At 39.2% G+C, this 16710-nt stretch overlaps 1 protein-coding gene across 5 annotated transcripts; it reads right to left on the bottom strand.

Moving 5' to 3' along the window:
- Window positions 1–3629: 3629 nt before the first annotated feature.
- On the bottom strand, window positions 3630–16264 carry LOC143035757 (uncharacterized). Of its 5 annotated transcripts, none has more exons than XM_076202683.1 (4): window positions 15738–16264; window positions 14568–14671; window positions 12143–12223; window positions 3630–7883 (listed from the first exon to the last, which is right to left on the bottom strand). In XM_076202683.1, the coding sequence occupies exon 4, from the start codon at window positions 7851–7853 to the stop codon at window positions 3912–3914; it is 3942 nt and encodes a 1313-aa protein (XP_076058798.1). In that variant the 5' UTR covers window positions 7854–7883; window positions 12143–12223; window positions 14568–14671; window positions 15738–16264; the 3' UTR covers window positions 3630–3911. The 5 variants fall into 5 exon arrangements, with proteins under 5 accessions (XP_076058798.1, XP_076058797.1, XP_076058800.1 ...); XM_076202682.1 differs by lacking the exon at window positions 15738–16264 and adding an exon at window positions 15242–15319; XM_076202685.1 differs by lacking the exon at window positions 15738–16264 and adding an exon at window positions 15048–15069.
- Between the last annotated feature and the right edge of the window lie 446 nt (window positions 16265–16710).

The following is a 16710-nucleotide window of genomic DNA, read 5'->3' on the forward strand; positions in this document are numbered from 1 at the left end:
CACATGTATATATAGACACGTGTATATTTGTATATAACTGAATAATAAGAAACGATAATAGATGATAATAACAACTAATAATAATAGAAATACAGATAATAATAATAATAATGATAATGATAATAAAAAAAAAATGTGGAACACACCCTGAGATCTAAGTCCAGAAAAATGGCAAAAATTTCCATAAACCACAATATTAATGGTAATGACAATAACAACAATAATATTAATGATAATGACATAATGATAGTAATATTGCTAACAATAACATTAATAATAATGATACTAATAATAACGTTAATGATAATGACAATATTAACAAAAATAGTAAAAACGATAGTGGCCTGCGAGGCCAGAACACCCGAGACGACACAGGGTCGGGTCCTCCAGCAGGAGGTAATGCGTTCCAGGTCCTCCAGCAGGAGGTAATGCGTTCCAGGTCCAGGAATCAGCCAGACAACGGTCCACTGGAATATTCTCAATATATTTCAAGCCCTGCCACTCTTGTGACCGCTTTGTCTTCATGAGAAATTATGAGCCATTCGTAGCAGACCCCCATATTCGTACGTCGTTCTTCTTTTACGATGCATTGCGTAAGAGAGAGAGAGAGAGAGAGAGAGAGAGAGAGAGAGAGAGAGAGAGAGAGAGAGAGAGAGAGAGAGAGAGAGAGAGAGAGAGAGAGAGAGAGAGAGAGAGAGAGAGAGAGAGAGAGAGAGAGAGAGAGAGAGAGAGAGAGAGAGAGAGAGAGAGAGGGGGGGGGAAAGAAAAAGAGGGAGGGAAATATTACGTGTGTGTGTGTTCATAATCTAAGGTATGTATTGTTTGCTTCTGCAGATATGAGTATGAGCAATGCATACAATTGTTTTTTAATTTAGCTTCAAGTTCGTCTGTAAAGATGTCAGAGTTAAGCGCACTTATACGTGTTATAGCTATTTCTTTGTAGGTATCGGTGTTACAGAGCACGAACCTGTGAATAACAACCTAGTATCACGGGGTGAATTTTCATCTGCTGCCGTCAATTTGAATAGTTATTCATTCAATTCAAATGCAATTAATATCCAGCTTTCTTGTATATACAACAAAATAAGACATGGACATACGATTGGTAAAAGGCAAACGTTTGCAGTCGAAGTTGTTTGTCTTTATCACAAGAATATAAGAATGAAGGAAGCTGCAAGAGACCATAAGGCCTACACTAGGCAGTTCCATGTCCTTTGTCACCTATCATCCCCATCCATAAAATTAAATCTCTTAAAACAGCCAATAGTTTCAGCGCTCAACTAAATGATTACTAAGTCTGTTTCACTTCTTTTGCACACCAGTTCTTGCCCCATTTCCTAAATATAAATTTGTCCAACTTAAATCCATAACTACGAATCCTGCCTGTTGTCTTAATATGATGACCTTGTCTGCATCACCCTTGTTAAAACCCTTGACCCATTTGAACACCTCACCCTGCATTTTACATCTTCCCAGAAAGGGTAAGTCAAGGTGTCTAAGCATGTCCTTATAAGGTAAATTTCTGAGCTCGTGTATCATCTAGATCACTGTCCTCAGTGCCGATTCTAATGAATTAATATCCATTCTACACTATATTCTAATGAAAATGCCTCACAAACAATGGGACGCAACATGAACTTAATTGGCTGTAACTGTGGAAGAGAGCACATGTTCTCGGTCACAATCTCAAACCTCCTCAGTTCTGTGCTTAAGCGGGGGTTTACAAGGTCTTAACGGTTCGTCGAACGCGGTTCGACAGACACGTGTTTAAAGTGATGTGTGAACGTGGTATTTGGTTGTCGAACACGTTGGTTAAACCCCAAATACCCGTTCACACGTTCACACGTTCGGACCGTTAGAGCGTACAAACCCCCTTACATTAACATGCCCAGCAGGTGTTGTCGTTCCCTAGACTGTCTGTCCGTTGTGTACCTTGCTGCAATAGAAATTATCCTATTGGTCCTAAAGTGGTTGTACAATATCTTCTTTCCCAAATGATGAAACATTGACACACAAATGGGTTAGAGCCATTAAGAGGGATAACTTTACTTATTTTCAGATCTGCTGGGTAAGCACTCCAATATTATACCATCCCTCTTTGGAGGCAGTTACTCCTTCACTCGTGCTTATAAACTCGCATTAAAATAGCTATGTCCATCTAACCTAGAAAAACACAACATAAACTTATATCGCATGTTTAATGAGGATGTCATCCTGACAGGTCTTATTTTAGGACGGTGATGCTTAACCTGGGGTACCTGTGTCCCCGAAGGAGTACAAAACCTTAACCCTGGGGGTACGAGACATAATAGCCGGTGCAATGGCACTGTATATTTACCATGAGAAAACAATGTGCATTCACTGTATCCTACTAATTGACATTTCTAATTTGAAATAAAAAATAAAAATACCTGTTCAGAATTGAGTATATCTAATAAATTTTCAGCAAGGTTTGTATCACTAATCTTTTTCAGATGTTTGGATTGTATTTATTTTGGAAGGGGGTACGAGAATCTTTTTTTTAGTAATCAAGAGGTACTAAGGGCAATGAAAATGATTAAGAACCACTGCTTTAGGGGGAAAACACAATTTGCTTTTTTACTATGAAGTTGTAGATTACGTAAGAATAATCTATACATGGTGGACAGTCATTAATGTTAATTCTCATTCCAAAGTTGCCGCCTTCAATGCAATTATGCTAGTCCATTAACAGATGATACTGATAACAAAGGATATATATGTGTACAAATTTTTGTTTCAGTTCATGTTTTGAGCATCTTGTCTGTCTGTCCGGATTACTGATCTCAATGATTTTTGTCAAATGTGTCAAAAAATCCAATATTTATGTCCCAATTCTTCTGTTCACCAGGATCATTATTTTCAACGGGTCTTCTCAAACTTCCCTACCCTCTATCGCAACTCAACTCTCTAGATAATCCCCCTTTCACTCAGTAATCCCAACATCTATCCCCACTCCCTGTGCTCCTGTCATTTGTGTGGGAAGGAGACCTTTGGCTCCTTTTCCACATCCTCCTGAAGGGGCTAGAAAGATACACATATGGTGGAAGGGAAAGATTGAAGGATGGTGGGAAGATGGGGAGTGATGCATTTGGAGTATTCAGTTGGATTGGAAATTTTCGTAATTTGTCTTTACTGAGGTTGAAGTTCACTTCAGAGAGAAATTGGCGACATGACGTCACCGAGGATGAAGTAGCCTAGTGACTCGATGTTTTTATTCATCCTGCCTCAGTACCACGAGTAGAAACAGCCCAATACTTCCCATGACATGGTTTTGTTGAGAGAAAGAGGGAGGGAGGGAAGGAGGGAAGGAGAGAGGGAGGGAGGGAAGGAGGGAAGGAGAGAGGGAGGGAGGGAAGGAGGGAAGGAGAGAGGGAGGGAGGGAAGGAGGGAAGGAGAGAGGGAGAGAGAGAGATATAGGTCAGCATAACTCATACACCAAGTCATGCAAGCTTTGAGTCAGTGTTAGAAGGGATGAAAAAGAAGTTATTTGGTAGCATGTAGCTGTCAAAAGAGCAGTCACAATTGACAAAGAGCATCTTATCATGTGTTTGTAGGGAAATCTGTCCTTGTGAGGAAATAATACACATTTGAAGGACATTAAAATACTGTTTTCTACTAATAATGTTAATTCAAGTAATAATCTACATATAGGTACAATACAATCAAATCCCTTGGGTGACTAATGATTTCTCCAATTGCTACAATGAGTATGCATATTTTGGCTGTATGCTTTGTACAAGCATAACTCTTATCCGGTATACTATAAATATGTACACAAAAATCTCTTCCTCTCACACACACACACACACATGTAATCTTAAATCTTTTGCTATAAAAATTCTGAAGAACACCACCAAATGACTAACCCCAATACAGTTATGCACTTTAGTTCAGAATGAGGTGCTCACCTCAACTTCCCCTTTGTTATTTAGGCCAACAAAACGAACGTCACCTCTATCTTTTTGATCCCTAGACAATTTTCTCAATTTGCTGGATACAATCTGTTCTTTGGTCTTCTTTGATAAACTCTTTGATTTCCCAGTAATCTTGGAGCTGAACTTGATTTTTCCTTGTGAGAAATCTGCCATTGGTACAGTTTTGTACATATCCATTCCTTTGCTTTGCTTAATTTTCTCCTTCTTTACTTTTGTTGTCTTTTGATAGACTGGCATGATCGGCGACTTTTCCTTTTTCTTCTTTGGAACTATAACTTGCTTTGACGAAAGCTTCGCTTTCTCCTGCGTCTCTCTGCACCAATCTTTGAATTCACAGAGGCCAGAAAAATTCATTTCCGGAGTGCCCATTATTTCTGAAATATACTTCTTTAATGCCTCAAAGGTAAATACCATTACAAGTAAACATTTGGTACAGGTAAAAGTAAATGACAACTTATCCATGTCAACAACAACAGTCTTGATGTCAATAACTGTGTAACACATCGGACAGTCTTCACGTGTTTTCTCAAGATAAACACTGTTTTCTCCATGTGAACGATTAAAACCCCTTAGTGCTTTAAACTTTTTGTAAGAACTTGGAACTGCTAGGTTTTCCTTTTTCTGACTGGCTATTTTCTTTTTCTTACTTGCAGGGAAGCCCTCAAATTCTGACTCATATCTATAATTGTCTAAAGTTGGCATACCAGCTTGAGGTGTATTGTCTCCTATAATAACTTCCTCAACATTCAAATTCAAAAGATCCGAGTCCAATATATTTTCCTCACAAACATTAGTACTTGTTGTTTCTTGAGCTGTTCTGTTGACATTTACAGTGCTGCTGAGATTTTCACACTGAAGGAGCAAAGATTCTAATGGAGAGGTCAATCCTGGAGTGACAAAGATATCAGCTTCTCTTTCTCCTTCCAGAGAACCAATACTGTGTGAAGATACATGTGGTACATTATCTATGGGCTGATGACCACTGCCTTTTGGTCCCTCTTCAGACTGAACACTGTATAACAATGGATGTTCTGCCTGTTCGGCAGAAGATAATTTCGGAGCTGAGCTAGTGATGTTACGGTCTTCTGCAGATTCCAAATCTTGAACCAAATTCGGAAAAATATGTTCTTTTCTGTGCAATGACTGTACCGATTCTATCTCCGGCAACTCTGCTGAGTCATCTCTGTCTCCTTCCAGAGAATCAATACTGGGTGAGGATACGTGTGGTACACTATCCATGGGCTCTTCCTGGAGATAGTGAAGATTTTCGGACTGATGACCGCTGCCTTTTCCTCCATCTTCAGATCGAACTTTGTATAACAATGAATCAGGAGCCTGTTCTGCAGAAGAACATAATTCGGGAATGGAGCTAGTGGTGTTATGGTCTTCTGCTGATGCCAAACCTTGAACCAAGTTTGGAAAAACATGTTCACGATTAGGCAAAGACTGCACAGAATCTATTTCTGGCAAATCTGCCAAGTCATTTTCTTCCTGCTTAATAAACACGGATTCAAATGTGCTTTCCATCAAGTAATCAGTATTCTCCAAAGTTGTACTAGTAGTAGTAGTAGCAGGAGTAATAGTATTAGTATCAGTAGTACAGCTGCCTATGACACTGGGGTAGAATACTGGATTAAACACGGGATTAACACTTGTTGATGCCACTTGTTCATTGCTACTCTTATCAACTGGCCTCTGCACCCCACCTGCACATATTACATTATCAGAAAGGATTTCTTTATTATTCTCTTTGTTCTGTAACATTGTCTTCAACTTCAAGAGTCCATCTGCTAAAGCGTTCTGTGGTTTTAACACCACCTCTCTTATCACACCAACTCTTTCAGCTGGGCCACTCTTACCTTCAACAGAACCTTGCTTTGTGTTTGCTGAAGCTCCAAACTCTAATCTACTACTGCTTGCAACTTGTTTTTCTGGACTAGATTTATCAGACAGGCCGTCATTTTCCTTTGTGCCAACTTCTTTCCTTGAAAAGTATTCTTTGTTAGGTTTAGACATTTTCCCCTCAATAGTTTGTTTTGTTACAATGATTGGCTGGGTTTTAGACTGCTTGTTCAATCCAGGATTATTATTATTATTATTAATTAGGTTAGCAGAGTTCTTGTTCAAACTTGCCGCACCTTTATTTTCAGTTATTTTGTGTTGAGTGTCCACGGACCCTACGCCCTGGTTCCTTGCTGTATGTTGTGATTCTTTGCTGAGTTGTGATTGTTTGAGTTGGTTATGATTAACAGTAATATTACAAGGGTTCTTCTGCCTACTGTTGCTCTTTATAAAATCAAAATCTCTACTCGTGTACCTCACAGTCCTTGTAGGCTGGGTATTTACGTTCCTTTTATTCACATTTAACTTCTTAATCAAACCTTTAACTTTATCAAGATTGTGGGTAGGTACCCTAACAGCTCTTAATGCCGATACACCATCTTTTTTGGTACTTTTACCGATGGGTTGCTCTTTGTGGAAATCCTTAGAAACGACATGTACCCTACCAACACTTTCACTTCGATGCATTTTTGATGTTGGTAATGATGATGAAATGTGAGAAATATTTCTGTTACTTTGATGGGAGGGAATGGTGTCATGTGGCCCAGATAACTCATCATCATCATCAGGTCCTTCAATGGCAACTTCACCATGTGATTCATAGGTTTTCTCAACACGAATCTGATCTTCTCGAATTTTCCACTTGAATGCTTCTGCGCTGGGTATAACAAGCATTTCTACCTTGCCTCTGTATATTGAAGTTAAAAATGTATCGGAGATTGTTAATACAGGCAAAACCCCTTCTTCACATGGTTCATCAAAAGGCAGTAAAGTCCCATCTGATTGACCAAAATCTTGGGGGAGAGGCCTATCTTGCCGACCAAGTGGACTTGCATGATCTTCTAGAGACCAAGAAATCTCATTTGATTTTCTTTTTGTTTTATCTACACTTTCTGACAGGGAAGAACTACCTGAAATCTTGATTGGCAATTCTTTTGTCTTACTTTCCTTTTCCTTCTGAGAATCACTTTTATTTTGTTGATCTTTTGCATTGTCCGTCATTATTTTCTGAGCACGTAATTTAAGTAAGCGGATATTCCTGAGTTGACTGTCTTTATCACTAGAAGTGCTACTTTTGTTCTCCGGTGTTTCCCCAATATCTTTGTTCCCTTCCACTGTACTCTTGGGTGGTGGTTTCAGGAGCAAAGACAAAACTTTTGAATTTTTAGGTTTTGATGCCCCTTCCTTAACTGCACCAACACTTGCCTGCCCTGCTGTACTTATGTTTTTAGGAATGGTTTCACCCCCAGTTTTTACAACATTTTCTCTTAGAATTCCTTTTTCATTTGTGCTCTGACTCTTTTTGCCAGAAATTCCCATTTCAGTTGTGTTCATCGAGATTTTACCTGCAGCATCTTTTTCACCCTCCTTGACACTACCTCTATTTGTAACTTCTTTTCCACTTCTGTTCAGATTTTCATCAACAACTCCTTTTTCGACTGCAACCATTTCATCAGTTGTCTTAGTAGTATTTTCACCTGCACCTCGGTTTTTATCTGTGTTTACACTGTTTTTACCTGAATCTACAAATCTCTTTTCACTTAAGTTCATTCTATTTTCACTTGCAACTGTTTTATCATCTTTGTTCATACTATTTTCAACTGGAATTCCATTTTTACCAGTGATCTGACTTTTATTTACAGAAAGTCCCTTTTCACTTGTACTGTGACTGCCTTCAATTCTGATTACCTTTTCACCAGTGTTAAATCTCTTTTCACTTGTGCTTTCTACATCATTCAGCTTCCTCTTTTTGCCACTGTTTTCCTCAGATTCCAGATCAGTAGTCTTCTCTGAAGAAAACGCCATCTCGGTAGTCTTTCTTGAAGAAACTTCCATCTTGGTGATATTTGCACATGCACTAAATTGCTGAAATGAAAAAAAAAAAAAAAAAAAAAAAAAAAAAATTATATTAGTGCTTTTATCATTACTTTCCAACCTATAACCCATAAAAAAAGCAGCTAAACATGGCAGAGGAAAGTTCCCATGCCTTTCACACATCCCATTCAGGGTCTTGTGATGGGTACCTGCATGTGGTGGTTCTGCAAGATACCAAATTAATGACCACTCGCCTCTCCCTACAACTTTGAGCCAATAAAAGAGAAACAATCCTACACTGACATAACACAGACAACAGTTCACTGTTTCTTCCCAGAGAAATCTTTGAGAGGTTCCGAGGGCCATTACCAGCCACGTGGGGACGGAAGTTTTCCACTTAGTGAATCTCAAGGCTATGGCCATAATCTATACATACATACATATACCAAGGCTTCTTCCCCCTTACTAGGGAGGTAGCCAAAAAGGAAAAGGCATAAAATCATTCCCACCCATTTCATCCCTGAAAACACTCCACACCCCTCCACCCTCCCTACCATCTTAGCACCTCCTAGATGACGGGTCATCCCTGCACCCTGTCCACTGCCCTGGGTCAGAAGCAGTGTCTATACACTTCTCCAATTCACTGTTCACCAACATATACACCACAAACCTTTATAGCTTCATTCATCAATGCCATACCTGTTCATAGTAGTCCTACAAGATAGACAGCAGAGAGAACACCTTCCCACTGCCCATTTTCTAAACATGTTAATTAATCATCTCATCTCGAGATGAAGCCCCTAGTGGCTGACACTTGGTCCTCAGACTAGCTCTAGGATCTTTATCAATTCTAACTATATTTCTTCCATCTTTACAAAAGAGTAGCTAAGAACATCCAAACTGCAACAAATACAAGCAAGAGCTCAGATATAATAAAATGGATGCCTCACAAACCAAGAAGAATTAGGACAATTAGAATTAGAATGAGAAGAAGAAGAAGAAGAAGAAGAAGAAGATGGAGAAGAAGAAGAAGAAGAAGATGGAGAAGAAGAAGAAGAAGATGGAGAGGAAGAAGGAGGATAAGAAGAAGAGGGAGAAGAGGAAGAAGGAGGAGAAAAAGAAAAGGACAAAAAAAAAAAAAGGACAAAGAAGATGAAGAAAGGTAAGTAAATATCAGAGCGTAGAGAAATAGTCTGTGGGAGAGAGAGAGAGGAGGGAGAGGAAGGTGAGGAGGAATGGGGGAGAGGGAGTGGGGAGGAGGAGGAGGAGGAGGAGGAGGAGGAAGAGGAGGAGGAGGAGGAGAAGGAGGAGGAGGAAGAGGAGGAGGAGGTACTCTTGTTGTAAAAAGCCTGAACCACAAAAAGACCAGAGAAACTCTATATGCAAAGAGAAAATGGAGGCGCTCTCCTGAAATGGATGAAGTGGTTTCTGTCACAGGAAAAGAATGAGAGGAAGAGGTTTCACCAAGATACCTAAAATGAGAGAGGAAACTTGAAGAAAAAGAGGTACAATGAAATCAAACAGCTATACCCTTCCACTGGAAAGTGAATCTAAAATTCTAAGCCTTACTTTTAATATTCGTATGACCTTCATTCAAGATCTGATAGTGAAAATCAACAAGAAATAAACTAACTAGTCTTCAAACAATTCATAAACACTACTCTCAAATATGCATGCTTCCACAGCATGGTTCCTACAATCAACAAAACAGACAATATACAAACTACACAAAATAAAGCATTGAGAGTAACAAGAGAATGCAAACCCCAAAAGGACACCTGCACAGAGACCAAAATCCCTTCAAAGAAAAGTATGAAAATTATGGGCACATAGTTCTACATGCCATCTTTGCACACCTTGTTACTCCCTCCTTGAACCATCCCCATTCCTCCTCCACTCCTACCTCTACTACTCTTTCACCTCCTCCCACATTCTCTCAATTAGTTCTTGTACTCTTCCTTTTCTTCCCCATTTAAACATTTTACTCTAAGCACCTCCCAAACTTCTCTCCTTTTCCTCTGTCTCCATCTATCTTCCACTCTGAACATACCGTCCACCAAAAAATGATCTGATATTTCCCCACTCTCTCCCCTAAGAACACATACATTCAAATCTCTTCCTACTCTTTTCCTGGATACCAATATAAAGTCCATTAAACCCTTATCAACCACCCTTCCTTCCATCACCCTCTCTCATGTGTACCTATGCTCAACTATTTTTCCTAAACACTGTTAGCTATCAAGTCTCTTCTAAACACATCTCCAACATAAACTTTCCACTATGATTTTTTTCCTGGTACTCCACACTTCCCAACCACTCCATCTATTGGTTCATCTCCTATTCTAGCATCGAAATCTCCCAATACCACTACACTGACATTTCTCCCTAAACCCTCTATGCACTCATTTAGATCTGTCCAAAAGCCTCCCTTTCCTTTATGCTCTTCTTACTACCAGGCCCTTATGCAATTACAAAGACCCACATCTCCTTTCCCAATTTCACCTTCATCTACATTAACTTTGAAGAAATCTCCTTCCACTCCACCATACGCTTATGTATCTCTTCACTGACTAGTATAGCCACCCCTTCCCACTCTCATCCTCTCCTCACTCCCGACACCCTCCCTCCCCACTACACTCAATCTCAACCCTCCCTTTCAACTTTGTTTCACTCAATGCTAACATATCCATCTTTCTTCTCACAATCATAATGCCTATCTCTTCCCTTTTACTCCCATCCATACCAAACCCATGCTAATTAAGACCCAAACTTAGGGTTTTGGTTAGATAACTCCTCCCAGACCCTCTTATGCCTCGACTTTTTTTTTTTATAAGAATTTACCCTTTAGGGCCACAGAGGGTGGGATACGTAGTCCTGTCCTCCATCTCGTTTTAGTCGCCTCTTACGACCCAAGTAATAACAACAATAAATAAGAGATTGGGGGAGTAGGGAAGAGTTGTGTACAGATATTTTGATGCAACATGAGGGGATTTCTGTCTTATCTATTTTCTGCATTGGTGGTGTAGAGGTTGTTAACTGAGAGGATTAGGATCAGAACAGGGGGAGTAACTGGGGGGCGATGAGTGCAGTCTAAGGAAATGAGGGGGTGTTTAGATATTATTTGTGACAAAGCTAAAAATTCTTTGGCAAAGGTAAAGGAAGTACTTTGGACTAATATGGATTTGGAGAAGGCATATGACAAGGTTGACAGTGAAGCATTATGGAATGTGTTGCAGATATATAATGTGGCATGAAGTCTGTTCCGGGTAGTTGAAAGTTTTCACGAGAGCTTGTGTGAGGGTAGGGGATGGAGAGAGAGCGGGTGGGGTTGAGCCAGATTTGTGCAGTGTCACCAGGAGAGAAGTCCCTATATGATATGGTTTAGCGTCACAAACTCTTCCCCCCCTATTGGGAGGCTAGGATGGTGCCCCTTACAGAGGACTTTGTAGATTGGAATGTAATGACCCATGCCCTTGGTTCAACTTCACCAGTGGTGGGGTTCAAACCACCATCCCCTCAACCATCGCCGCAAGCAATGACGCCCTAACCCACTCAGCCAGCAAGCTTCCCCTTAGAAGTCTCTATACAAAAGTAAAATAAGCAAGACTGAGACCACAAAGAATGGCAACCAAAATGGTCTCCAGTCTAACAAATAGATCTTATGAAGAAAGGATAGAGCTCTCCCCTCATTTCAAGAAAGTACAGGAGTGACATGACTGCAGTGTTCAGAACAGTGAAAGGAGAGCACAAAATTTAGTGGAAGATCTCCTTTCTGAAGGCAGCAGTGACGAGATGGCACAGAGAAAAATAAAAACGAAGTTTCTGAAGAATATTGAGAACCAAAACAAAGCAAGAAAACATTTGAAAGAAAAAATAAATTCAAAGCCAAATTTGACAGATGGACAATGAAGAGACAATTAACTATAATAACTTCAATACATTTATGATAACTTAATATTAGCCTTAAAGATTGTGAAAATGGGTTCTTGGTATGCCACAATTATAAAATGGGGGACTTAGAAATTCAAGTTAGTCTATTGCCCCCATTATCCATTACATGTACAATAATAGCTTGGGTAACATTCGTAGATCTACATAAGTGATTTGATAGATAAAGAGCTACTCCACTTTAAGACATTCAATGGATACATCAACAACAGATAGTCCTAGACCACAATGTATATAAAATTGTATATAGAAATCTTAATTGTAACCTTTTGGTCAATGATTATCTAAAGAATTGAATATCATAACAAAAGTTTGACTAAATAACATGACCAGGAATATTCTTTCAGCAACAAATAACTTACCAAGAGAAAACCTTCTGGCCCTCTTGTACTGCGGTGCAAACAAACAAATAACTTGTGTTGTCAGTCTTCTCTTATCAGCATCTGGCAGAGACAAAAGACAAATGTGGTAATTAATAAGTTGAAAAAATTGAATAACTTATCTTCATGCATCAGATTTAATTGCTTTACCTTCAACAACCAAGAACTCAAAGAACACTGTAATGGTATCCCTCTTCATAGAAACTCTACAAGTACTCATGTATGCACCATGGGAAGAGGACCCATATGGTATTAATACATAAATGTTGTACTGGTAATAATGCCTCAGAATACAATATAGAAATTAAACTTCATATGCTAAATGATGTAAATATACAATTCTCAGTGATAAAAGAGATGAAGGGAATGTCAACATTTTTTGACAATGCAATACACTGGATAAATGGCAATGCAAAGTTTTACATAAAAAAAATCTTACCAATAAAAATTTTATACCATACTTGTCATGACAAGAGAATAATGTCTGGTATAATAATTAGTTTCTTCCTATGAGCTTTCAGAATATACAGGAAAGAATATTTACTCATACAAGATGAACACAAATACAGGAATACCTCACTATACGACCAAGTGCTATAAAGTAGGTAAAACGAATGTTGGGTGTACGCAAAAGCCCCAGGAGGCAAAAATTGAGGGGGGAAGGGGTTGACAGGGTCCATAAACACAACCCCCTTATTTACATGTAAAACCCACCTCTATATAAGAATTATCGCATTGCGATCAGTCAGCTGGGAACACAACTCGGTTGTATAGTGAGGTATTCCTGTACATAACGAAGACATTCAGCTGTCTTATTCAATGGGTCTATTACAAAAATTAATGAATAAGGCTGAAGATGGTTGGAGAAAAAACAGAGCCTTGTGAAACACGACAAGGAACCTTGTGGTGGACTATTCTAGAAAAGCAGAATCAGTAATTAAGTTCCTTATAAAAATTGGTGTTAATACAGTGCACCTATCAAGACTGAAAATAAGACATATATCAAGAAATGTGCACAATGATACAAATAAAAACAGTACATACATATACCAAAGGCTTTCTCCACCTTTCAAGGGAGGTAGCCAAAAAACAAAGGCAAAAAATCCACTCCCACCCACTCCATCCCCACATACTCCACTCCCATTCACCCCTCTCCCTCCCTCTTTTCTTGGCTCCTCTTGGATCACAGGTCATCCCTGTATCTCACCCATTGCCCTGGGTCAGAAGCAGTGTCACAAGACACAGCACATCCACAGCAGGGCTACTTCATACAAAATCCCAAGTGGCAGGTATTCTGTAGCATATTGTGATCAAACTTCAAGAGGAACCAGGAGGATAATATGCACCAAAAAACATGTGCCACCAAAAGAACACCAATTTCACTAATGTCACATGCAAATAATTGCAGCCACATACCCAATTAGAATAAAATAGAAATATTTCACACTAGTATGGATTGAATGATGAGTAGGACCTTAGAAGCAGTATCTGACGCCCTAACCCACTCAGCCTGCGAGCTTCCACCAGATAACAATGTCTACAGACAAAAATTCTCCCAGCAGAACAAGATCTAATAAAACTCCAGAATCACACAGATGTTTATCATGAAATTTACATTGTCCAATAGCACCTAACCTAATGATTCTACAGAAAAAATTGGTCTTTCACATGCAAAAAAGATAAGTGAAAATTGTGTTTTGAGTGATATTGGAATAAACCCAAAATCTAAACAACAGGCATGTAATTCTACACAAATCCTAAAACCAATCCATTGCTCTAAAATTATACAGTCACAACCAGCTGAATGAAGAAACTAGCAACACATTACTCATATATGTTCATCCTGTCACCTATATCCATAGGCGCAGAGCTGCTGCAGTTCATTGGAACACCGCTCCAGCACCTCTGCGAGCAGATTGCTCTTTTTTTTTTTACATGCTTCGTAATTATGTTTCACGATAATTAATAAGTGCAGACATGAAATACTTAATCATTATGTATATCGAAACAAGATAGGAAAGGCAGGCTTTTGTAAGGCTCCCCCAGAGCTCCAGAATACTTTGCACCCCTGCCTATATCTCGCATTTCCAACCAAAAACACATACACAATCATTCCATAAAATAATCACTCCAAGACAAACCTCTAAACTCCACACTATATTGACTTCTCAAGACATCAGACCAAATGAGTAATCACTCTCACAGCATTAGGCCTGCAATGCCAATTTTATTGGTGCCAGAGCTCTGGAGGGTCGGAAAAAAGCCTGCCAATCCTGCCATGCTTCTATATATAGTGGTGCACTAGCTAGTTATCATAAAATAAATATAATCATCAAGCAAATAAAGATAAGAGTGCAATCATGTATTTTATCAAAACAAGGTCAAGAAGTTAAAACCACTTGCTTACCAGAGGTGCCACAGCGATACTCCAATGAACTCTGGAAGCACGGCACCCCTGCACAGTATACAAGAACAACATTGGTCTGGCTGCATTCAGGCCATCACCCAACACTGAAACAGAATAGGTTAGGAAACAAACTCAAATTGCCAGATACAATCACCACACAGAAGAATGAAAATAGATTATTCTACACTGCCCCACTTCTTCCCAAGGCCAAACATGATATCTCTTCCTTGAGTAAAATATAAGTCTACCTTGTAGCTTTGGTCATTTATCTCAGAGAAATAAAAATTATACAAGAAATTTGGGGTAATGGTTTAAATGACTGATGACATCCAAAAAACCACCTGACCAAATTCTGCTAAAAAACTTTAAGCTGTAATTGATGTATACACACTGTAAAATATGCATACGGACAATATGGTAAAGAAATGTATAAGCACGGTTCAAAAACAGAATACTCTGATCCATGGGCAGTAATATTACACGCATTTTCAGTGCATCGTTGTAATACCAGCCACAAACAGAACTTAGTCTTATGGCTTCCAAAGTAATATAGACAAACGAGGATTCAAATGGTATATAAAAATAGCTACGAACATAAAATATGAATGGAACACTTCATTTATAATTTTCACAAATAACATTATGTAATTGTTAAGTGGGTACGAAATTAACACCTTTGTTTGTTGGATCTATATGCCTACTTCCTGAAGCGCCAATTGTTGTTTGGTACCCTTGAGAGTAAATGCGCTAAGATGAATATTTAGTGCTAATGCTTAGCACAACTGTTGGGTTGACAACAAATGACCTGTCATAGAGTAAGAACGTTTATAAGTATATAGAATTTACATCAGTGTGGACCCCTCATAGGTATTCGATTCTTGATTCTTAGTTTTGTTACTGCCCACCTCAGGCGGAGGAGGACTTTAGCTTGTTTTTTGATGTTTTGTCCCTACACTGTCGTGTTTTTCAGTATGAATCTGCCATAACGGCATCTCTCAAATATAAATTTTATTTGTTGTTTTTCTTTCAATCGTTCTACCACTGAAGTTTTCTTTTCCATCAGCTGGTAGCATGGTAAATAGTCTTGAGCCACAATGAAGAATATTATAAATTCCAAACAGGAGTTCCCTATTTCCTTTGATTATCGTAAGATTTTTATCTATCACTTACCTGATTTCTGTGGAAATCCTGTTCCTTCGATTGCTTTTGCTTCAGTCTTTAATACCCTTTCGTTCGCATCACACTTCTATAACTCCTTATCCTAGCCTACCTAACACCGTTGCCTATTATACCCTATGCACTGAGATCTGGCCGTTAGGGCGGAGCACTGGGAGTTCCCCTGTGGTGCCACATATAATTATTTTATAATTTTATTTTATTATATAATTCTATTTTATAATTTTATAATGTTGCCTCATACGATTATATTATAATTTTTTTGTCACACACCACCACTGAGATAAAAATCAAAGCAATGTTTTCTATACAAAGGTTTCGTTTCTTTAAGTGAAGATATGGCATATGTGCATGCGAGAGCGACGTTGCCACTACATCTAATCTCTGGCCCCGCCCCCCTCACACTGCATTCAGAAAACATTGCATCCACACGCACGTTCTCGCCATGGATGCCCATATGTGGCAACACCGGGAAATCTCCTAGCCACGCCTTATCGGTCATTTCTCCTTGCGTTGACTATAGTAACCCTAGCGCTCCACTTGCTACCCCTCGTTTCACTCGCACACGCACACTATATGTCCGACATCCTTGCATACCAGCATTCCCGCCTCACTTTGACCCTTTCACCCCATGCATGGGGGTGATAACTGCGCACCCCTTCTGTACCACATTCACACCACATTAACAATGCCAATGTAGCAGTTGTAATATAATGTGACATGATGCGTAATTTATAACTGCGTAATTACCCACCCGCATTCTCTAGCGCAGCAAGCAACATACACGAATACATCGATGCCACATATATTCTATCTGTTCATAATGTAATTCTGTATATACTATATAAGTATGCCCTACGTAAACAGGTTAGACGTGGCAACTCTATATGCCCGGCCAGAGACAACGCAGCCCTAGGACCTAAGGTGAGTGAGGAATAAGCTGCTTGCGTTGGTTGCTTGTAACTTA

This window comes from Oratosquilla oratoria, chromosome 19 (assembly GCF_046742065.1).
Source record: "Oratosquilla oratoria isolate Oo_2021 chromosome 19, ASM4674206v1, whole genome shotgun sequence".
NCBI classification, from domain to species: Eukaryota; Metazoa; Arthropoda; class Malacostraca; order Stomatopoda; family Squillidae; genus Oratosquilla; species Oratosquilla oratoria.

Coding starts and splice junctions, on each gene's coding strand:
- LOC143035757 (XM_076202687.1), bottom strand. CDS start 7,853: ATGGAAGTTTCTTCAAGAAAGACTACCGAGATGGCGTTTTCTTCAGAG.